The 25,576-nt window shown below is 34.9% G+C and overlaps 2 protein-coding genes across 6 annotated transcripts; both read left to right on the top strand.

Moving 5' to 3' along the window:
• The first annotated feature begins 224 nt into the window (after window positions 1-224).
• On the top strand, window positions 225-9,673 carry LOC128209062 (uncharacterized). 5 transcript variants are annotated; one of them, XM_052912894.1, is made up of 8 exons: window positions 225-294; window positions 1,424-1,732; window positions 2,254-2,547; window positions 2,853-2,952; window positions 3,615-3,769; window positions 5,849-5,983; window positions 6,338-6,418; window positions 6,902-9,673. In XM_052912894.1, exons 2-8 carry the CDS (start codon window positions 1,426-1,428, stop codon window positions 7,105-7,107), a joined length of 1,278 nt encoding a protein of 425 aa, XP_052768854.1. In that variant the 5' UTR covers window positions 225-294; window positions 1,424-1,425; the 3' UTR covers window positions 7,108-9,673. The 5 variants fall into 5 exon arrangements, with proteins under 5 accessions (XP_052768854.1, XP_052768855.1, XP_052768853.1 ...); XM_052912895.1 differs by having other exon boundaries at window positions 256-273; XM_052912893.1 differs by lacking the exon at window positions 225-294 and adding an exon at window positions 516-536 and having other exon boundaries at window positions 1,363-1,732; window positions 3,630-3,769.
• A 3,281-nt stretch (window positions 9,674-12,954) lies between these two features.
• On the top strand, window positions 12,955-23,880 carry LOC128207781 (homeobox protein unc-42-like). The gene is made up of 4 exons (XM_052910905.1): window positions 12,955-13,057; window positions 17,333-17,595; window positions 22,947-23,249; window positions 23,779-23,880. The coding sequence occupies exons 1-4, from the start codon at window positions 12,955-12,957 to the stop codon at window positions 23,878-23,880; spliced, it is 771 nt and encodes a 256-aa protein (XP_052766865.1).
• The last annotated feature ends 1,696 nt before the right edge of the window (window positions 23,881-25,576 follow it).

The raw sequence follows: 25,576 nt of genomic DNA, 5'->3' as shown, positions 1-25,576 counted from the left end.
CACCATTGTGACTAGATCCGATGGTATTCTTAGCTCGATCCCGCTGGGATCTAGACTGGAACCGAATTCTCTTTTATCCAAATCAGATTTTTACCAAAAAGTAACGTAGGGTACCAGTACTTGGGTTCGTCGTTGTAAAAATTGTCTTAAGTCTGTTCGTGTGCTGACACAGTATTACCGACTGTTTTATTCCGTTTTCACTAAAAGCAGAGCTATCGGGTATAGTTTTAACCACTGTCATGGCCGCCCGAGACGACTGACCTAGTTCTAAAAGTTAAAATATTTTTTTTTGAGGTTGGTCTAAGGTTATATGTCCATTAGAAAGTGTCTTTAATGTTTAAGATATTATTGGTTTACTGTTCTAACAAAATATAGGCTTATATAATTTTAGTTCTATAGTTTTCCTAAATTGGTGATTGTTTTGATAAAAATTGGTCGGTTGCCAACAAACAGGACACCAATATTATCGAAAGATCTCATTGTACATAAAGTGTTGTGATTATGAAGTGTAATAATCAGCTTTTCATGTTATGTTGGTAGGATTGGATTTTTTAAAGTATGTTTTCTTGTCTTGTCCATTTTATATGTATATACAATAAAAAATAACATAGCACCACAGACCATGCCTGTCATAGCACTTGTTTGGTGTAGAGTATGGGACAGAAACATTTTAGATCAGAAAAATGTATCAGATTGAGAAGTTAAGTTGACTATATTAAATCAATGCTCTTTTCAGTGATTAAATCAAATACAGTATCTGCTGTCATTTTAATTAACACAATATTTAAAGCAAGCACAGATTGACCCCTGCCCCGAGACATAAAAAAGGGCCCTAAAGCTTATTTTTAATTTTTACAGTACAAAACATAATTTCTCGTTGCACTGATTTTCTTTATTATAACCAATGTGTTTCCTTAATTAAGCCTTATCCATACATTAAAATTTTGAAACCAACTTCTTTCCAAGATGTGAAAATAAAATTCCTAAATTATGTTTTACTTTATCATTTCTTAAAAAAAATGACAACCAACCTCTGCTTGTATGGTCTGGTTAGTTCAGTCATTGTAATTAGACTTTTTGATGAACAAGCCCGAATTCTTATATTATTGCTTGGCATCAATTTTTTTAACAAGCCCTGCTATATAAAATTCAGAATTTGAGCAAGCCCGAGAGACATTTTACCAGTGCAGGGCTTGTGGGCTTGTGTTAATTTCGACCACTGTTAGTTCATTCATGCATAAGAGTCTTCAACATTTGACTTGTTTTGAATGATACCCCCCAAATTCTTCCAAACTTTCCAACAAGCCCTCGTATATAAAAAGACGAATTTAAGGATGCCAAAAAAGCATTATATCATTGCAGGGCTTCGGATTTGTAATAATATTTACCACTGAGGCAAATGTTTCTTTAATTCTCTGTTTAGAAATGGAAAATGTAAGTGTAAAGATAGAGGAACGTGTTGTGCAAGGTGATGAGAGGCAGGTAGCTGGGGCTGAGGCAAGGGAGGAGTTTAGTGAGACAGTAAAGGACATTGATGACATACAGACGCCCTCAAAGGCCTGTACTAATGACACAGAGAAAAACAGGGATGTTGATGAAAAAGATCAGCCAGCTAAATCTGATACAGTTGCCGGATTAGACAAAGGAGCAGATGGAGAAAAAGCAGATGCAATTGAAAGTGATCAAAATGTGCAGGATGAGGAGGACAAAAGTCAGGAGGAAGAGGATAAAGGTAATTAGGATGAATGTACTTGTTATTTTTTGAAACTTTTGATTTTAGTCAAAATGAAAATATAGGTTTAAAAATAATTTTATTTTACAACTAATTAAATTATCTCTGACACCCTGAAGTGTAAGTAGCTGTTAAGAAGTGTGAATAAATCTAATGTACATTAATATCAGCCACTGACAACAATAGTCAATAATGACTGCCACAAGGCAAATTGGCTTCTTCCTGTCTGCAGTAATGGAAGATATTATCACCTGGTGGTTAAGGATGTGGTTTTATTTAAATACTGAATTAAATACATCTACAGTCAATCACTGATTCGAAATATACAACATTACATTGTGAACATCAATGTAAAATCTAGTTTTGGTGTTAAAATTGGAGTTACTAGATATAAACCTCAAATGCTATAATGGATATCCTAGGAAGTGCTTGTTTACACAGTTTACTAGTGCTAGAAAGCCATAGACTTTCCTATGGCAACTTTATGTATGTGAATAATGTGTTTTCATTGTTCTACCCAGACCAAGTAAATGGGGACCCACCAGAGGATGAAGAGCAGAGAACCAAACTGTTCCAGGAGGGCCTGCAGTATGACAAGGATGGGAACAGGACAGAGGCCCTTAAGTGTTACCTTAAGTGTCTGGTAGGGCTCAAGGAAAACTCACGCTTCGCCCTGCTTCCCCAGTGTCTCAGAAACATTGGTGACATCTACTTCAGCAGGGATGAATATGAGAAAGCTATCAGCTTCATTCAGGCAGAGAAACTGTACTATGAGAGCGTCCTCATTGATGACTCAGAGTTGCAGCGTCATATTGGTAAAAAATATATCAGTAATGCTACATGCAAATTTCATTTAAAAGTTGCCATAATGCTTTAAAGCTTGATTGTACATATAGTCCACATAATGGTTAGTGTTTTTTTATCAGATTTTTAAGATTTGACAGCTTTTATTATGAGCAATTTTATTCAAAAAAGCAATACTGTTTTTACTGGGAAATGTTTTTTTTTTTTTTTTTTAATATCTTATGTTCATAATAACATCTTATCCAAGCATAGAAAACAAGGGGTGAAACAAAATGTCCAATTTGTGAGATTTGCTAACCAGTTGTCTCCCTTGCAGATGAGGCGAGTGGCCAGGCGAGTACGGAGGAAATAAACATGGACACACTGAGAGCCACAGAATACGAGCAGCTTGCCCGTCTCTGTATGGATGAAAAACAGTATGTACTACAGCAAGGGCAGATTGGCATTTGATGTCACAAAATAAAAAAGTCTTTAACAGAGAGGATGACTCTTTAAAACCTTGTAGATGGAACAATAGTGTAGCGTAATAATAATAAAATCAGAAGAAAAAATAACTCGCTTCACATACATGTTTATCATGGTCAAGCTATCTATATGGAGTAAGACACACTTTTGTTTTACAATGTCATGGAAGTTTTTATAAAACTAAGTTTAAAACTTGCTCCTGTCTTTGACTTTGAGTAAAATTTAATAAAGATATTCAAGATTTCGTTATCAAAAGATTTTGTTACTGACAAAGAGCAATTGTTTTAAGAATACTAGCTTTGTATGTAATAAGATTTTCAAGCGTGTGGACTAGTTTCTATCGCTATTTTAAATGTCATCTTTTGGTCATAGTTAGTAGATGATCATATGGTCCTCAAACTTGGTGTGACTTTTTTGTAGAAATATTGAGAATAAGCAGAAGTAAATAACCCCAAGGTCATGGTGACCCATTTCATATAAAATGGGTTATTTTGAGTTTGGCAACACCACCAATTCTGGCAATTTTGTTTAAGTGGTAGGCTTGTTTGAGCACTGAACAAGATGTGTGAAGCATTATGTTTCCCCTGTGACTTTGTGTGTTAAGGATCCCCAGGCCTCTATATTACAGGCCCCAACTGGCTCTGGAGTATGCAGGCAAGGCGACCAAGCTACGACAAAAGGTGTTCGGGGACGGCCATCCTGTGGTACAGCAGACCCTTGACTTTTTCGCCACCGTGTATGCTGAGGTTGGCAAGGTCCAGTATACAGGTAATTTCCCATCTTCGTTATGTCACATTTGGTATCATCATATTTATTCTTGCAATAGTGTTTCAAATGTTTAGATATTAACAATTAAGGTTTTTTGAAGAGGTATTATCATTGCCTTGGTCTTGGTGCTATTGATATCATTGTCAGCATCCTTCAAGTATTGATATCTTTAATTTAAACTTGTTTACATCAAGCATAGTACATATTTAACCAGTGACAATGAGTATGTTGTAGCAAGGCCCAGAAGTTGTCATTTAATACTTGTTTAAATGTCAAATGTGATTAACATTGAAAAATTACAAACGATGGCATTGGCATTGGCATCAGCTTTGAGTGCTATGGTCACAGTATTTCACCAGCAAGTTTATGCAGTCAGCACTTTTAATGTTACATTAGTTTAGTATTACAATTATGTGTACTTAAAACAGGTTAATGGAATTCATTAAACTACTCCAGTTTTCCATGAAATCAAAGGAAGTGTGTGACCTATTTGCAAATGTTTCTTATAATGAGTACATGTAGTCAGTATGAATCATGTTTCGCAAACCTTGAGTGGATTACAATGAAAGGAAGTGATAAGAAACTTGTAAATTATGCATGTTCAGTGCTCCAGCTAGCCCGTTTTTCAATGGCGCAGCGCCCGTGCCCCTTTTTTTACCGCCCTGCCCTTTTTTGAGTAGTGCCCTTTTCACAAATACTCTATTAGGGCCAATTATTCCGTTAGTGCCCTTTTTACTATTGAAATCATTATGAAAGAGCAGCAGCCCTTAATCCGCTGTCATAATTTAGACAAATTACGTAATACGTATGATAATAGTGATCCCGCTAGGTGTCACCATGCCCCCATTGTCTGCTTAAAATATGCCGTACTGCCCTTTCATCTTCCCATGTGCCTTGTTCAAGTCATATGACAGCTAAGTGTGTATTTGTGTAGTGAGCAGACGACCTGTGTATTCATAATTGGTCATCTTCTAATTCAATAATTAGGAAGAGCCAACTACGGAAACATCGGCAGGAGGCGGGGCTATTTAATGTCAGCCAATCAGAATATACATTGAGAACTCGTTCATTCAATCATGAAAGTTCATAAAATGCGATAGAAAATGTGAAGGGATGGTGAAAAGAGTTGTCAAGCACAAATCTTTAAAAATAATTGTTAATTGTATTGTACTGGTGATACTCGCCATTTTAATTAAAAATTGTTGATTTGAAGCAGACGGTCACTGCCGATTTGTAAACATAAGAAAGGTGGCGCTGACACAAATACATCATCTTTTCAGTAAAAGTTTTGAAAGTTAATTTCTAAAATATTCATGATGAAAATTTCTTTGTTACCCACAAAAATATGTTGATGTTTTATGTAGCATTTATTTACCATGTCCACGATCTTGTCAAAATTCGCCCAAACCGCCATTTTGTCAGAACATTTTTCGGAGTTATTTTATCAATGCTCTGTTTTATAAGTGATTTTTTTAAACCAGGGAAGTGATTTTTATTGTCATTTTATTCTAAAACATCTGCATATTAAACATTATTTTACCAAAGACAAATAACAGCCAGGCTGAATGTAACATTCGTACCCAATCGCGATCGTACCAAACTAAGATTCGTCCCCAACATATATCTTTTTTTGTTTATATTTATTTGATTGCTTCAAATGTTTAACTGTGTTTGTTTTTTTCTTCATTTAACATATTTTTTAGGAGAAATATGTGACATTGCACTAAAGAAGATGCCAAACAAGTACAATCATACTACCACAGACAAAAAGACAAATTTTAATTTTGATATTAAAACACACCCTTCTAATTTTAGAGAAAAAAACAACACCATTTTGTATAAGTCTGAAAACCATGAAAAATGATTTAAATTGAGTATGTAAACAAAACAAATTCTAGGGGCAGACATCCCCCACCCCCCTAAAAAAACAACAACAAAAACAACCTTGTGACAGGGATTGACCCCTCCCACCACCACCCCCAATCGCCTCTACACGACTCATGTAGCTTGCCCTTTTCAAAACTCCACCCTGCCCTTTTCAAATCCTGGCTGGAGCACTGATGTTTCTTCATGTTTCAGAATCCATGACGAAATATGATCCTTCGGAGAAACCAGACCTTTCAGGGGAGACAACTGGATCAGGAGACAGCGCTCCGCCCAGCCCGACCAATGAACCTACCTCCATCCTCCGCAAGAGGAAGAGCACTGGCGATGGTATTTTATGATGTTTCACACATTTATGTGTCGAAAGACTGTTCCCAGGCATAAAACTTGTTGCATCATCCAAAAAGCCTTGAAAAGTGTTTCTTAAGAAGAGGCTGAGATTGGTCTGTTACCAAAGAGATTCTGGTTTGGTCCTCACAAGGGGAGCTTTCTCGTGGTGTCTCAATATGCCCATTAATATTGGTTTCTGACCCAGAAAACAGTCGCAGGAATGATTCTATAAACTGTCAGCTTTTGTCATAATCCAGCTGTTGTAAGAACTAAAAAAGCATAAATCACATACATATACATTATTGTCCAGCATGGGACAAGATGTTTATTTGGTATTCTTATGTTATTTTTCAGATCAGCGGACACGGCGAGTGACGTTTGATGAGAGTCAGATTCCACCAGACGCAACCAATGACAGAGGTTGGACTCAACTCAGTACATAATTTGTTTTGTTTCATTTATTTATACATTGGCTGTAATCTGGAGGGAAAGTGTAGTTATTTTCAACCTTGTTGGTTCCAAAATACAAAAGGTTGCTTAATTTGAAATGAGGTGTGCAGTTCCAAAGTGGAAAAAGTGTTTTAACAGAAAGTCATTTAGAGCATCTTGTAGTGAAGTTGTTAGCAGATCTTTTAACAGAAGGGCAAAAATGTACATTAGCTAGGAATAATTCCATTTGAGGCATTTTTTTTACAAAAAGGCTTTCTATAATTGTTATTTTTTTCTGATTCTGTCAGAGTTGACTTGTAATTTTTTTTATTTAATTTATGAGTCTGTCAGAGTAAACTTGTTTTTTTTTAATTAAAAACAGAGCAAATGAACATAATTTTGTTTAAACACCATGCATTCAACCGGTTAATTAAAGTTTACTTGATTATTTGCATTTTATCATAATAACTGTTTTTATTGGTTTATCAGAGGAGCGGTGTGCAAGGTTTGTGTTACTGCTGCTGTTTTTCACGCTTCTGCTGGTGCTGCTTATCCTTGGCGTGTACATCTCGTGCAGCCTCACACAGTCCACAGGATGTCGGAATGTTCGTCGCCTTATCTATGACGCTGTGATGCGCCTGCGATACCTCTATTACCACTACACAACAACGGCACAGGATGTGCACTATGCATAACAGAAGGACTGTTTCTTGCGGGAAATGACATGATATAATTCATAAAATAAATATTGAATTTTTTACTTTAATGCTGGCATTTTCATAAAAAAAAATCAAAAGATATGTAAAGAGGTTTAGTTTTTCTAAAAATCAACAACGATGTTCTATTATGCTATACCAGTATATAAAGTGTTTCTTAGAATTTATATGTATATTTGACCAATAGTACATGCCAAGACTTGACTGTGATAACTTCAATACCAACTAATTGATGTCAAAGGGTGTTTTTTACTTCTTTGTGTTTTTTACATACAAATTTTTGATCATCATTTCGATCATTCCTTTTTTTGTAATTTTCAAACTAATATTATTACTTACTCACTTTTTTGTAATGTGCATTGGTGACTATAAAAACTGCACTTATTTATCATATTTTACATTTAACATGTAGTAAGGTTGTTTTTAAAAGAAATAGTCATTTGTTTAAAAGGTATGGGTTTTTTTTCAAAATGATAACCAAATGGATGTTATCTAATTGATAACTTACCTGTTAGGAACTTAGGTTAAGTACATATTTATAGTTAATATACAAAAATTAAGCTGTTGGTAGTTTGTTATCTTAACATACTTAAAATAACACTAACACATCCTTCAATCATGACACAGCCTTTCTCCATATTTTTTTACACTCAAGTCCAAGAAATGATTTCAAAAGTAAACATAAAATTAATTAGGTTATCTTTTAGCATATATGTATTAAATACTCTATTGTTTATGTCAAATGAAGTTGGGCAAAAATATAAATTGTAATGTTGCATTTAAGTTATCTAATATATATAATTATACCTGGATTTTATAGTACATTGCATGTGACTGCTAGTCTTTTTAAAGGTGATATCAAACGGACATTTAGTACATATAGTACATTTGTGATAAATGTATACCACTGTAATCTGCCAGGCAGTTTACTTCTACAATGCCAGTTATATTATTGTTATTGCATAATTGTTATCATTGTTTAGGGTTTTGTTTTAAGCTTGCCTGTTTTTTTTAAGAAGAAAAATCGAAGAATGTCATAGGCTTGATGTTGTCATCTTCGGCGATGTCTGCATGCCTTAAATCAAAGACTGTTCAAGACATTTTACTGTAACTTGGTACATTGTAATTATGTTGCCAGAGACAATGCAAATATGTACAGTTTAATAGGCCAATAAGTCTGGTTTTATTAATAATTGAGTTACGCCCCTTTTTGACAGAAAAACTACCAGACTGAGCATTTTCTATCAGGAAATAAATACATAGATATATCTTCATGTATGGGTATTTTATATATGTTTAATGTCCATATGTTGCTAAAGTGTTTCCAACATTCATTTTGTTTTCTCCTTGGTATTGTTAATGTGATAATGCTCAAACTTGGAAGTATTTTCACAACCTGCAACCAGATTTATATCTCAAACCTGTGCCTTTTGTAAAAATGTTTATTTTTAGCTGATTTTTAGTTTGACTAGTCATTTACCATTACACATTACTGACTGTTTAGTATTTTACTAACTTAATTTTTCGCCCAGTGACTTACAAATTGAGAAGGAATTTTTAGCTTAGCAGAATATAACGGACTTCTTTCCATTGTCACTGGTGCACTCATGTAAGATATCTGATTAATGATTACCGGTATGTGAACTTTGGAATCCTGGTTACCCATACTATTTGGTCTTTTGTTAAAAAGGGTTATATTTATAGAATATGTATAAATAATTTGAGGGGAAATATAACAAACAATCTTTCCGGGGGTTGAAAAATTGTGAAATGGGCCAATCAAGTCCAATTTTGTTAAAATAAAGACATAATCTACAGTAATTTGATATGTTATGTGTCCTAGTTCATTTATTTTACCCCCTTGTCATCAGCAAGCAATACCCAAAACTATATGGGCCACCAGACATCCAAATTCAGCTTCCTTGCCACTGGCAGGATGGAATGCCAGGCTTATTGGCGAATTGGATATCTTATTTACTAATCTAAAAAAAATACAATGTAGTACAAAACCAAAAATATCATAATCAAATTTCTTCACAGTTTACCGTAGATCATTCACAATTATGTCAGCATATGTTTCACTTATTTCTCATTTTATAGTGTGTTGTCACTTAACTACTTGTAATGAGCACTGCTTCAAACACTTATTTATATTGCTGATACATTATACCAGATTGGTTGTGTAAATTCTGTACTCATATTAACCATGCATTTCATTGTTATACATCTATTTATTTGTTAGATTATTCTCTTACTAACCTAGAAAGCAGGCTTTCTAGTTGCCCATTGTAGGAGACTGTCTCGTTGATATGTAAACAAAAATGTGATTTTTGTGTTCGTACATAAAGGAACACAGGCATTTAAGAAATGGTGGTAAATTTTAAGACTTAATTAAATTGTAATTTTTGATTTTGAGTTGCATTTTGTTTGCAAAACAATCTGTTTACTTGTCTTTTATTTTATATATGCATATCACTTTCTATTACTTGTTTCAACTTATGAGTTCTTTTAGCAAAAGACATCTGAAATAAACTCAGACTTCTAAGAGTGTTGCTTTTTCTTTTTTAATAGCTTTATAAGTCTCTTTGAATTTTGAAGAAAAAGGTTCAGGTGTCACCCTATTAGTCATATAGCCTCGATGCGTCAATGTTTTGCTTTTTGTTCGGTTGATGAAGGTAACCACAGTTTTAATATGTATTGTTCTGAAACTTGGAACATATAATCATCATCATGGACCTATAAACATCATCATGGACCTGCTTTATAGGTCCGTGTTATCATGAAGTGCAAGACACATTTTTCGTCAGCTGTGGCCACTTCGTGTTGGAGTTATGGTCCTTTGATTTAATTTACATTTAATGGGATATGTAAGGGTAGGGAATGGGAATAAGGGGATTTGTGGGGCGGAATTCTTCCACAGTTTAGGAAGGATCGGTCTGCAACTTTTGAACTCGTAATCACCATGAGCTGTCATACTGCATAACGCATTGTGGTTAGTTTTAGCAAAGTAGTTCAAGACTTACGTGCCCTTGAGCTTGAACTTAAATTTCTACAAGAAGTGAAATACATGTATTGTTTATCAGTTTTTTGTTAAATTTGGCACAAGATTTGTGTGCCCTCGGAAGTTGAACTTAAACTTGACACTGCTATAACGTGAGTTTGTGAAGCAACCTACTTCCCCGAATTTAGAGGGATCATTGATCACCTTTGTAGACATGATAACCATCAAGTGTACTAGTACCAAAACAGCTTGTGTCACTTTTGCATAAAAGTTGTGTGCCCTTTTGATCTCTTAATAATTGACTAATTTTATTGAATTAACTTCTTCCAAGAAAGATTGATACAGTTGATAGTTGATACCCATTTTCACTTTAGTGCTTGGCGTATGTTTTCTCGAGCAGCAACCAATGCGTCTGTAAAGTCTTCAACAGTTACAGAAGAATTGTTTGATATTTGTACACATTGTCACCATAAGGTGTAATATAGTGCGACACATATTTATATCTACGACCTTATTGTCTCCACTCTTCAATGCTGCACTTATGGAAACATTGAAACATAATTTGTGAAGCAAACTTCTTTCACAGTTAAGGGGCAACTGTTCTGATATATGGTAGACAGTGTCACCGTGCAGCGTAGTTATGATTTAATTTTGCGAGTATATTAGAGTTATGTTCTGCTTGAAACTATTGATAATAGATTTTTTGTTAGTCATTTAAAGAGTTGTGTTTTGCACACGCCGTGTGGCAAATAAGAAATACTTTCAATGAATTATCTATAATAATTATGATTTTCAGTTCAATATAATCAAAAGCGCTGTATCAAGGCGGCTCCCGGGGTAGTCATCACTAATGTGATATTTCTAGTTCCAACACATGCCGGACAGACGCTTAAGACATTTGGAAGCTTGAAAATATACGTGACTGTTATATCGTTTTCTACTGACGAATTAGTGTACGCAATACCAAATTTCCGGGAAGAAAGTTGTTAGTAATCGTTGTTGTTGTACGGTAATGAAATGGATTCAATATTTTGTAAATTTCTTTAGGACGTCACAAAAATAAAAAGGCATTATAATTTAGTGTCTGTGAAATAAGGCATATCCATGTGACAGTTTCAGCAGGAGTTGCTAATCTCGCCACATGTCAGTGAATGTTTGTCGGTCTGTGTCCTCTCTCGCACTCCGATGTTGTGTTTGTCACACACGAGCCCCTCGTTACCCGAGGCCCATTCCGCCCTGTGATCTCACCGTCCATAACCGCTCCGCAATATGACTAATTGGACGGTAATTGAGGTGCGCTCTATTGTTTTAGGTGGTAACTGCCCCGCCCCTCTCTCGCCCAGGCCTCAATGTCGGCGTGGTCAGTTGGGCGGACACAGATGTCCGCTGTCCACACCAGATTTCGGTCGTCCTCGGACAATACTAGCCCCCATCTGGCAGGGTTTCTTGTAACTGTGCAACATTTCGAGCTTCCTAAATATGGAACCTGTCGTAAAGAGACATGTTATAACCCCGGTGACAAATATAATATTATAGTTGAGATTTATTGCAACCAGCATGTATATTTTTGTGAACTTTTTGTCAAATTGATAAAGAAAATATTCGAGAAAAATAAGAACATGAATGAATGAAATTAACATTTTTTGTGTTGTTTCCATTTTCGGTAGCTGTTGATTTCGTGTCTACATATTAAATGAAATCATTATAGTAAAGAGACGTCAATAAATAATATCAAGTATATTTAATATGTCTATTTTTCTTCTGTGTGTGTGTTTGATTTTATATGGTTACACGCAAAATTCACATATATATATATATATATATATATATATATATATATACATATATATATATATATATATATTAGTATAATCTAACGATTTTGTCTGCAAAAATAGTCCTATCCCAATATGATCTTTTATTCCTTAAAGCTGCACGCTCACAGATTTACCATTTTGACAACTTTTGTGTCTTTGAATGAGCCATTTTTGCGTAAATTTCGCAAAATCAGTGATATAAGACTGCTGACAAAAGATGAGATCGCAGTTTTTCATATGTACGTTCAAAAATTTACGATTTAAGGCTTAAACCGTTACTAACGCTTTAAAAAAAGTGCATAAAACAACATTTTTTTAATCATAAATATGAAAACCTGCGATCTGATCTTTTGTCATGAGTCTTAAATCACTTGTTTCCATGCATTTTCGCAAAATTGGCTCGTCCCAAAACAAAAATAAAAAAGGGAAGTATTTGCTCTATTTATTTAAATAACAATTTGAAAAAAAATAGTATACGGGCATATAACACATTTAGTGAGGATTCTGTCTCCGACTTGTGGATATTTTCTTGGTGTAATATGGTTATTTATGTATGAGAAATAATGGTTACAAATTGGGGCCATTATCGTATTTCTGCAAGTCTCACTTCGTCGCCAACGAAACTGTCTCCATATAGCTAGCCCTCTCGACCAATCGGGTTGCGGCATTTTCCGGCGCGTGCGATGTTTCTTAAATAACCCAGCATCGGTAATTTTTATTGGCCAAGAAACTCCGCCTACCTTATTATATGTTAGTGCTATAAAATAACTATCCAAGAAAATCATATTACGATTTGATAATTTCTTCTTTAAGAACCCGCTTCAAATCTTGCTTTAATCACACAACTATAATTAATTGAATAAGCAATACATTTTCTTTTAAATTTTCTAAAGTGACACTTGAAAATATTATTGCTTTCGGAAATCGGAGCATTATTACATCAAAGAGTAGATTTTTACGCAAAAATATAGTAATATAAAAATGATTTCGGACGACGGAAGAATTCCCATGGTTGATGATGTACGGGGAGACGGCAAGCGGAAGTTGGAAGATTACGGCGGACTGTACATGGAGCACGCACAGACGAACAGACCGCTCGGGGACTCGCAAGGTAAATATATACCATCATTTTACTCCATTATAATTTACGCGACATTATTCAATTACCAGTTACATATAATTCATTTACGGACTACTAATGTTATTTCGGCGAGCGAAATATATGATAACCTGTCACAATAATGATCTGGCAATAAAATGTTCTCATCACCAATATTTCCACATAGATTCCTAACGAACTACGCTTGTAATATATTTAAACATAAGTAATTTCATTTTTCCCTTAACAAGTTCTTAGAAAAGAGGTGTAATGCCAAGTTATCTAATACATTACTAGAATAAACTAAATCCGCATGGGGATTTGGTTTATATTGTTTAGTCCTAATAAAATCATGGCCCAGTACGATACACCAAACTAAATTTGTTAGCAATAATTTTATTTACGGATAACTGAGTTTTGAAGGCAACGATTTAGTTTCTTGTCAGAATTGCCGGGCTTTATAATTAATAAAATTAATAAAGTTCCCTACCGAAATACTGTTCTATTGAAAGGAAACTCTCCCCGCATGTGGACGCAATTTTTCACAACTATATTTGCTGGTATATATAAGAAAAGAAGAAAAAAGTGAAATACTAATGTGTACGTCAAAATATATGTCAGATCAGAATAAACAATGGATTCTTGGAATAAAATAATTTCAAAGGTAACATAATTGGTGTTGATTCCAATATATATTTTGAATTAAAAAATACATTTCCACTGGACTATCTTTAATTTCATGTGTGTGTTTTTCTGCATCAATTCAATATGGAGCGCTGCAGTTGTAATATTTCTACTGAACACATTTAGAAGGTTGTAGGTCTTCCGTCTAGCAATATGTTTTATTCCATTTAATAACGATAACAATAATTGAGTTTACGCGTCATTTTCTTTTAAGGACAGTGGCGGTTTAGAAAATTAAATAATATAAATTCTCAATGTGTAAATGCTATTTTCAGAAACTATACGTATACTATTATTGTTCATACAGCTCTATTTATCTAGAAGTAAACTGTTGGAATTTGGTCACACGTTATGTCTATAGCATTTGGGTATATATTCTACGGCTTACGTACGTTCAACGTAGTGGGCAGATTGTTCAAAAACTGTGTTAAAATTAACAACGTTGTTTTAACGTCATCGTTGTTAACTGTAACCTAGTTCTGAGCAATCGGACAATTTGTCTTATGAGTGGTCGACGCTTACAGAAAAAAGGGAAACGAGTGCTTCAGTTTTATTTCTCATTTTCTCAAACATATTATGTTGCTGATAATAAAAACTAAATAAGTGAACGCATGTTGATACATCATTTTCTCATTTCTGTATTTAAGTACTACGTAGCGTCTTTAACGGATTAAACCTATCTTAATAAACCAACCTGATCGTTTAAAAAGAAAACGAAGACACGATACACAATACATAAGTAGCAAAGACAAAAACAAAAAATGATAAATTGAATAATATGGAAACGTATATCGTATATACATATGATGTGATCATGCAGTTATGTCGACTTGTTTTATGTCGACTTGCGAGTTATAACACGACAGTTATAGCTGATGAGTGTACATGTCGACATAATCTTTGCGACATGCGATTTTATAACTTGATAATCGACATAATATAAGAAGTCGACTTTTTTTATCGTCAACTTATGACATGACTACATGATCGTATCATTTGTATTCCGATATACTCCTCTAGATTATAGAATAGATTTCGGCCGTAAAATAATACATGCATATTTTCACGTGAATACTGATCGTGCGAACATGTAGAAATGCATTAAAACGCTATTTATAATTTTCTAATCTAATAAAAACATCGATTTAAGATATTATTATGTAGTATTTTTTCCATTAATGGTTTATTTTGTGTATTTTTGATATATCATCATCTTAGTTCAGGCTGCAGCGTCTGGTAAGAAATGTCTGTCTATCATTAGAATATAAAATATTATTTTTAAATATCACTATACAATCTGCATACAATTTTTGGCTAATTAATTAAGACCTCTATCATCAACTTGTTTATACATTAATATATACAAATACGAATATGTGAATGCTAGTATATTTCCGCATACAGATCAACGGACACATATTATTTTGAAGTTGTTGTTTTTTATTTTATTTTTTTATTTGGGTACTCCTTCGCCACGTGGTCACTGTAAACTTTAGCGCCATCTGTCGTTAACGCCAGCTACAGTGGTTACTCTGGCCACGGACATAAATGATTCAGTAACACGTCTGTGTTGTTTAATTATTCATGTCCGAGCTTTTATCTGACCATTTACCGGCCATATACGGTCATTCTAGCAGGTACCTGTTGTTTTTGCGGCAGTCAAACTTCAAAGGCGACCAAACGTTTATAAATAATAAAGTCTTTGACCCCGCCAGGTATATCATTGTTCCATTTAATGCACAACAACTAACTGTTACGCCAATAGTACACCGTTGTATTTACAGTAAATCGAGGGCATTGAAATATAATATATTGGGGTGACTTCTAAACACACACACACCCTTTTTGGTACGCAGTATTCAGGGGCATTTGAAGGTTGACTCTGGACTCAATGGTGGTACCCGGAACTCAAGATTTACATTATTCGGTAGCAGACTCGCATAGCACTTTAAATTTATTTGTAATGCAGGATTCTGGTAGAAAACGGCGGAAATAATCTTATTTTAAAAATAGTTTACTACATGAAATATTTAGCAAAAATTGCGGGGTGGCCAAGTGGTTTTGTCACTCGGTTTGAAATACAAAGGTTGCGGCTTTGAATCCTACATTAGTGTCCTCAGTTTCACCAAAATTCTTGAATCGGTAACTAGCTCCATTCATTTTCCCGCTTAAAAGGGCACTCTATAGGTTGATGCAACAATTTTGTTTCAGTTGAATGCATAATTATGGCTTGAAAAACAAAGCATTTGATTTGTATGGTGGCACTTTCAAGCCAGTTTTTATTCTTATGATATTTATCTTACCGAACACGTTTCGCGAATATTAACTAGATAGCTAGATAATTATCGCGAAAACTAAGTGGTTAACACGAAACATTCGCGAATGTTAACGGTTAATCTTACGGCGGTTATATGCTACCATAGACTTGTTGTACATATATAAAAGATGTTAGCGATACTTCGGCACTTTTTAACTTTAACTGTGTGACCACGTAGCTATTAATTGGATTATCATTTTTATCTGTACACAAATCAAAGTTTGTTTTAGTTTGATTATTTAAGTCGAATGAGTTAGAATCGTATTCTCTCGTAAATTATGTTCTTATATATTTTGGTCAATATAATAAATAAGAACAGCTGTAAAGCAAAACAAATTAATTTGAGTTATTACTCGAAAATGAAATTGTACATAAGTGTGTTATGCATATTTAATGACCGTATAACTTTAATAAATAGAAAAGAAATGATAAGAATTTATTTTATTTTCCCTTTACGCTACGTACAGGATTTAAATAGTTTTCTGAGCAAATTTTTAAGAAATTTCGGGGCCATTGTTTATTTTTTCTGTTTTATTATTTTTCTATTGTCATTTTTTATAGAAGAAGTTTTGCATTGCAACTTTCTTGTATATATAAAATTATATATAAAACCAGGTTTAAAGGTTTTCAGATGTTACACGTATCGTTATATGTATCGTTCGTCAATACTAATTGCTCATTTAGTTGAATAAATGGATTTTTTATTTTTCTAAAAGACGATATGGCGTCCTGTGGATTCTTTTTAAATATAAACCGATTCGAAACGAGAAAATTTGTGACGAATTATTATATAGTTTTATAGTTTATTAAAGTCTTGTACAAGTAAAGGCAATTATTAGAGTTATATTGACATGCTATAATTCTTTATTTGTTACCCATGTGACTACCAAGCGGAATGTCGCATAGTTAATGCAAAACAAAAACAAATAAAACTAATCTGATTTAACTCAGATTTCAACTAACCTAATATTTTTATAAGATGTATGTTTTTTGTTTTTGTTTTATATATTTACGCAATATGTGTACCTGCAAAAAACATTGCAGTTATGTTCAAAAATTTATATTTTTAAGTTATCAAACCGCGGGTCGAGTTAGCTTAAATAAAAATCCTATGTATGGCTTAAATAACTTTAATATATTTTTGTAAAAATGAAACTTTATGCGAATAAAATAGAATCAAAATCCAGCATTTGATAATGGATATTTAATGGTTTTAAAGGTCACCCAACGTTGCAGTTTATGGCGATAGCATAACGAAACTTGAGCATCATTATTCTATGTTTCAGTGCAAGAAGGAGCCTTTAAGAAAATAAAATCCGAGCAGTCTCCGGGGTCCGCCTCATCGCTAAACACCGGAAGTTCTGGCGGCGGACCGGCATCCCACAACCCGAGTTCGTGTCCGACCCCCGCGAGGCGGCGGCACCGGACGACGTTCACCCAGGAGCAGCTGCAGGAACTAGAGGCGGCGTTCGCCAAGAGCCACTACCCGGACATCTACTGCCGAGAGGAGCTTGCCAGGATCACCAAACTGAACGAGGCTCGCATACAGGTGAGAAACCATGGCAGTTTTGAAGGCGATCTGTCTCATCATTTTTCCAGACTTAATTTTAATCGAGTCTAATATCAATATCATGTACAATTGAAATGAAATGCTGTTATATGTTTTGGTCAATGAATTAAAAAACAACAACAACAGAACAATTACATAAGAATATATCTGTGAACAAACAGGCATGGCATGGATACATATGCCAATGTAATTATGGCCGGTAAAATGCATTATCTTTTAGACCCGCTCATGTTTCGTAACTTTTTAATGACGAAATAAAGTGTGGCAAATTATAAGGATTGTTAAAACTCTCATTCTGACGGCTGAGACCCTTCAACAAATGAAAAAACAACAACAAAAAAACCTTACCCTTTAAAGCGACACCTCCGAATTAACAGAAACAGAAAATACCCAAAATTCTGCCTTGTTATGCCACGTTTCATGTGGAACAAAAAGGGAATATGGCTGATTTTCCTTGGGTATTTTCTCTAAATTACACTCGCTAAAAGTTATCATTCTATAAACAAATATTCATTATATCAGAACAATTATTTAGCCTTTATTTTAGCCCGTCCCTCGGACGAAATCCGTCGAACAAATTTTAAATTGGTAAAGCCCGAAATATATGTTTTTCTACAAATTCACGCATGAATGTGGAACGGAAATTATAGACTCTCGTTGCATTTATAATGGAAGAACAAGCCAACTTGTAATATACGTGTGATATATGCAATATGGAATGTTACAATAACTGGGTAAATCAAATATTATATATCTTTGTTTATAAACAGACACAGACAGTGTATTGAGATTTATAAAATAATAAATGAATGAACGAATGGACGAATGGACGAACGAACGAACGAACGAACGAACAAACGATCGAACGAACGAACGAACGAACGACCAAACAAATAAATAAATAAATAGATAAATAAATAAATAAATAAATAAATAAATAAATAAATAAATAAATATGCGAGCGAGTCAAGGAAGGAAACAACGGGCAGAATAGTACATCTTGGTGCTGTAAAAGCCTGTTTAGTTTTAACAAATTTTCCTCTCGCACAATGAATGGAAGGAAGACATAGCGCATCGTCTGTCCATCTGTAGGAGACCAGTCTTTGTTTATACATTTTTTTTTATAAACTGTCAAGTGTAAGGTCTTTAAAGTATTATTTCATGAGTCTGTTTTATGTATTTTTAAATATTCTTTACCGCCTTTATCTTCCGTGTAATAGTTCATGACAGTTCATCATAGGTTTCAAACATTTCCAGGTAACACAAGATACACAATTTGAATAGAGACGACATATATTAATCAGTGCACATTTATGAAGAAATGTATGATAGTGATAGTGTTTTGTATGTTGCTTAATATGTAACTTAGTATATGTGTTTTTGTAATACTTTTTGTGTGAAGGCCATGCTGGAAATAAGTAGTATGTCTGTAATGATTGTACACTTAGTATGTAACCTTCGTTAAATAAAGTTGTTATTATTATTATTATTATTATTATTATTATTATTATTATTATTATTATTGCTTAAATATAAATGTTCAAGAACTAATACTTTAAGATGTGTTTAAAGCTGCACTCTCACGGATTAACCGTTTTTCCAACTTTTTATTTTATGTCTTGTAATAAGATTTTTTTTTGCGTAAATACCTGCTTACCAGTGATGAAAGACTGCTGACAAAAGATCAGATAGCAGATTTTCATATTTCTATTACAAATTGATTGTTTTATGGCTTAAACCGTTACTAACGGTTTAAGAAAAATGCATAAAACATCAATTTTGGGACGGAAGTATAAAAAGCTGCGAGCTGATATTTTGTCAGCAGTCTTGTATCACTGGTTTGCAGATATTCACGCAAAAATTTGCTCGTTCCAAGACAAAAAATAAAAAAGTTGTCAAACGTTCAATCTGTGAGAGTGCAGCTTTGAAGAAGAGGGAACATGAACCTCGGACCGATACTGAAATATAAATACTTGAGTACTACATATAATTTGTTTAATCAATTCGAAAACTCAATTCCTGATTCGTTAGATATCAAAATAATACTAAAATATCTAGCAGAGTGCCTAGTACGCTTCAAACATTTCCCGGACGGACAAGACACAAAGTGTGATTAGAGGCGACAATTAAGACGTGCCCGTAATTACAAGCAGGACAGAACAGAAACTCACATAGCGCTAACAATGTCCCCGCTCCTCTCAAAGGACCACATTTCTTGCTCCCTCAGAGTTCCGGAGAGACTGGGGACAGTCCTCGATGTTCAAGGCTAATTATGCGACCCTTAGCAGTTTTTACCGTTACTTTGAATTATTTTTGACTGCCCGGGGTGTATTCGATTGGGAACTCTTTAACTGTTCTTCGGTGCTTTTGAGAATTTCAAGTGGTTTGTAGGATACAATGTTTTCTTTGAAAATGGCCGTGTAGTGGCCATTATAATGTCGGAAGCATCCCGGCCGGGCTGCAAGGGCCGCGATCTTTCCATGTCCGGGGGAGCCTGGAGAAGGATACACATAAAAAGTAAACAGATGGCACGGGACTTCAAAAAAAAAATCTGAAAATAGTTTTGGTACCAATACAGTCTGATTCTATGATTCTTGAAATACATGTCGTTAGTTCAGTTTATAAACAGCTTTATATGGTACTTTTATAGCGGTTCAGAAGTTCCACGAAAACATGTATACAGATGGCGCCATAAGTTCATAAAATTGTACAGGCACCATTGCAACATTTAATTTCTTGAAGTACTTGCGTTGCTTCTGATATTTAAAACAGAACAGAACATTTATTGTTAACTTGAACATATACAGTTCATCGTTTTTACAATAACATAACACATGGCATGGCAATAGTTGATAAATGCGAGAGTGCATTATACATATACATGTATACATAAATTATCAATTATTTCAACATGATAAAATCAATAAAGTTAAGCATTATTATTCAAAGCATTATATCGTAGCTTAAAAGCATGTTTGCAATACAAAGATAGTTTTCGTAGACATGCAGTATTTTTCGAGTTTAATAATTGAATGAATTTAAACATGCTTGGTCTTGCAATAAATCAATTTATTGCGGACAAATCAAAACAAAGTGATATTCGTCTTCAATATTATTATGAATACATTGATTTCTTTCAATATTAACATATCTGGCTCTTTCAAAATTTAACATATCATATGCATATGAGAGGGCAATCTTAACCTAGCAATAATATTCCTAAGTCTATTGCTAAATAACATTCCTAAGTCTATAGCTTTTAAATACGTGTGAACATCTCTGTCGGTATAGTTACTACATAAGGTATTCTTGCTACTTTCAAATCCATACAGACCAAATCACTGACTGGCATTCTAAATGGCCGTTTCAGCCTGAGAGTCTCTAATGGCCATGTTAAACTATCATCGGACAATGTAATTTTCGCAACAAATAACCAGTATAAATTGATACTAAAGCAATTTCCATAGAAAATGCCCTGTCGATTCTTCAAAATTAATGTTATAAACCTTTAGTAATGTACGTTCTAAAGGAGAATATTCAAATACGTTTAACCGCCATTTTCGAGATAACGAAATTTCGATTCTAGGAACTTGCTTTTTCTAACTGGCCCTTCAAGGCCGTCTCTTCTAGGAGAGACGAAATTCAATTTGCAAACTATCGCTCGAGTGCGCAGCTTGTACGCCACTGAACATCGCAATATACTTTTATTCATCATTACGGAGACTTTCTTGGCGATGAGGTCTTTATAGATTAGCAACAATGTCTGCCCTAATCAAACCCAAACCCTCGAGCGACCCAGACGGCATTTGGAATTCTGATTACGCTGGACACTGAGGTCAACACAATGACCACAAAACAGTCATACGTAAAGTCTTGGTTTTTAAAAAAAAAGTTATCAAGACCGCAATACACAAGCCATACCATCTTAAATTGAACAAAGTCACGCGTTCTGCACGTGTAGTAAATTTGTGGCGCGTGCACCAGCAGTTTGAAACCTTAAGGAGAACGGTATCGCACTACAGCGCAGAGGAATTTAGATCAAAGTTTTAAAATAGAGATTACGTTGTTGTTTTTGCTATATGAGCAAGTGAATGACTTCGGAATTTTAGAAGTTCTTAGAATATCTGGCAATGTCCTACGAATGTTGTAAAAATACTGAGAACATTAAAAAGACGGGAGCGGGGAATGGCGGTGTTCCATGTGAGACTAATTGAAAGGCTGCGAAACCCTGGATGACTAAGGCACGTCAATTTTCTCCACTAATTCAATTACGTAAATGTGTCTTCACGAAGGATCTTCCTTTTAAAGAAATCGCGACATTGAACGTACTCAGAATTCCTGAAAATATAAGGGAAGATGGCTTTGCATGCTTTATTTGGCGATATTGTAAGCTGGGACTGAAGAGAACTAATGGTTTGAGAAAAGGCGCCCTGTCCAATTGAGCGTGCCTCCCTGCATCACCCCTTTCACGCGAGATCTCGGGCATTCTCAAGTAAATTGTACATTTTGTCTTTTTCCATCAAGGAGCCGATTGTTTGCAGAAATTCCGGACGATCGCTTCAATGAGCGGCGTTTTCGGGAACTGCGAAAGGGGAATTGAAAAATCTCTTTGGTGAAATAGGAACAATTATTAAAATCAATTCCGCTAGTAGAACGCTCCCGTAGTTAGCAAATGGCCATATGTAGGAACAAGATTTCTCCAAGAACTCCCCCATTCCAAGCCTAACGAGAGTGCTCAGAAGTTCCCTCGCTCTAATCGATTAGAAGATAATCAAAAATCTATTTTCGCCCAATTATTTATGCAAATGAAGCGTTCTTTACTTAACGGTTTAGTTCATTAGCGAGGCAAATCAAACATGCACATAGATTGCTTCATGAGGCAAAATTCCGCCCGAGTATTTTTTTGTGTTCCCTCTTTGCGACTGGCAATTACCGAGACATAAAATTGTACCTCTCAATTTAAACTAAATTAAGATATTCCAATTAAAATTCAACCTAACGCCTTAAAACAACAAAACTTTCGTGAAGCCTGTGGCATTGGATTATAAAGTGCCACTGAAGTCTAAATGTTCTTGAAAGGGTTAACAAAACTTTAGATACGTCACAATGTTATGGAATTAAAAAAAATGTGATGCTAGAGTTTCACATATAATTGTTAGATTTGTTGACTGTAAATAAACTGCTTACATAATGACAGCTACATTAAACTATCAAACTACTCTAGATATGTGTTAACAGCAAGTGTTTTTTCACCTGTGACTTTGAACACAAATGATAATTTCAAAACCAACATTTGTTTTTCTCTCAGCGTTATGCCGTTGGTATTCCAGGTGTGGTTCCAGAACCGGCGCGCCAAGTACCGGAAGCAGGAAAAACAACTGGCCAAGTCCCTGTCCCCCGTCATCCCCTCGTGTAACAGCATGATGCGCAACATTTACCCCTCAAACTCCCGCCCTTACGGCACGTACCCGAGCCCCGGGGGTATGAACAACATGTCCCGCTACCCCCAGATGAATACGTCGTACTCGCCCGTGGGTCAGTTCCCCAGCATGAACACGATGCAGTCCAACATGGCCGCCTCCATGCCCCGCCAGATACAACAGTTCCCTGGGATGACCTCGGATTACAACCTAGTACGTATTTGTATATTAAAGGATAAGCATTGTCAGTTTCTTACATATAACGCTAATTTATAATTGTTCGAATGAAGAACCTTTGACAACATGTTTCTTTTACAATGCGCCAAAGGTAAGGAAGTTCTACATGTATTTTGCGTTAAAAATTGGATTCGGTGATTTGCGGTGTGTACTTGGACCATATAGTATCCGAAATGTTCATTGCCAGAAATAATAAACCAAGACATCTAATGTTATTTTAAATATCACTGACGACACCGAATATGGCCAACTGTACGGGAAAATAATGAAGCAAGATAGAACATTTTTGTGGGTAAAATGTAATTATTTCCGACATCTCTTCTGAGGCCCATGGCAAGAAAAAATGAAGTCCATTACGAATGATAATGCTTGCGTATTGTCATAACAGTAAAGAAAAAGCCATTTTAAGATGCTAAGAGAATAATGCGCTGGCATAATTTAATTCGTACATTTCACAACCAAGTAAAGATCTAAGAAATCACCCGTATTTCCCCATCTTTTACAGGAAGTTCACGAAGACGACTGGTACAACAAAAGTTTGACGGCCCTGCGCATGAACAATTCACATCCGGGGCTTAGCAATCCTATGCTACAGTACCAAGTTTAAAACTGGCTTAAGTTTAAATAATAAGTTTATTTTAAAAAATGAGTTGGGACCATTGGTGCAATAGTGCTTACACGTGCAGCAGCAGATGACCTTGGAACCTGGCGGAAGAGGCAGGCACGTGAGGCAGTCGATGTCGTCGTTCTGGAATTTCTTGTGGTGAAATGTCGCACTATCAACGGTATTAAGATTGATTATGTTTTTGGGAAATACATAAAAAAGGAGACTTTTGATCATAGTGGTCGATTTTTTTAGCGAGATCGCTATTACCAAGAATAGGAGATAGAACACACTAATGGTGTTCTCAATACACCTATATAACAACATATACCTTCGAAAGAAGGCAACATATTTTACACTTACCGTATTCAAAGCTAAATTTGAATTACTTGTTTCTTGGTAAGCCCATGCACGTTTGGTATTAAGCCGGAATAAGGCAACATTTGAAATAGACATGTCCTATATAACATTGACATTCAAATCATGGTAATCCTGTTATACCAACGTTGCATGTGCTTCACGTGCATCGAAATTGAACATTTTGGATACTCGTTGTATTACTATATGCTGTTTAAATGAAGAGTAAACCACATGGGTGTCCGCGATGCTGTGAATGAATGACGGAAATAAACTTAATATGTGAGAATGGGAGGTGTGTTGTTTGTTATGTGTCTTGTAACTGTGGCAACGTTTTGTTACATTTTGATTGAATATTTATTGCTTACATGATTCAGTATTAATTGATTGTATTAATAAATTTATTGTGAAAAAATGTGTTCCATCTTTGTTGTAGTTCTCCATTATTTTATGACAGATGCAGGATCTTCCCACTGCATTAGTTCCGTGATCAATATTATTGCAGATCAGTGTGAAAGTATAACTAAACCGTCCTTCGTTTACAAAAGCGATACCAACGCCCGTCCATATTTCTTTCGATCAAGGGGAGTCACTCAACACATATTTTAACCCGATTTACGGGTTTTTGTTACACAGGTGTCATCCTTGGAAGCATGGGTGCTAAGTTTTATTTTAAAGGTATCCTTCCGACAAATAGTTCAATTTTGAATGCCTCTCTGATCCCACAAGATGTTGGTATTATGTGAAAGGGTTGTGCGTGCAGAAAAAGATGTGAAAATTAAAGAGAAAATATTAAAATAAAACCAACAAGTGTTTTTGCCTTGAAATAATGCAAATTTCACATAGGAATTTCGTTAATATAAGGATCAAACATACAAACTAAAATACCCTTATGTTTAATGAAGTTTAAGTTATACATTTGTCATTAGTTATCGGGATGCAATACAGGGGCGGGTTAAGGATTCGCGTTTAGAGGGGACGTATCTTAGGCAGGCGTAACCATTTGATTTGCGCTTCTCACTCAGAACCGAAATGTACGTGTTTGGGGGTACTCTTATTTTTTATTAACAATTTCTAGTTCAAAATGGTGCATTTTGGGCATATTTCATTACTTTATCTCTCCTACTTTGAAATAAAAAGTAACCTTAAACGATTTTATTTTTATTTATTTTTTGGGCGGGGAACTCCCCTGCATCCGCTAGTGCTATACCCTCTCAAAGGATTCCAAAAAGAGCTGGGTCACCAGGCACACACATTACAATTATGGTTAAAGGATCTATTCAGAGAACTGGTTGAATTTTAAATCGACGCCACCAAGGATTTCGACATATCCTCGACTTAT

The sequence above is a fragment of the Mya arenaria genome, chromosome 11, assembly GCF_026914265.1.
Source record: "Mya arenaria isolate MELC-2E11 chromosome 11, ASM2691426v1".
Taxonomy (NCBI): Eukaryota; Metazoa; Mollusca; class Bivalvia; order Myida; family Myidae; genus Mya; species Mya arenaria.
The sequence above is the reverse complement of the archived record's forward strand: the minus strand, read 5'-3'. Positions and strand labels throughout refer to the sequence as shown.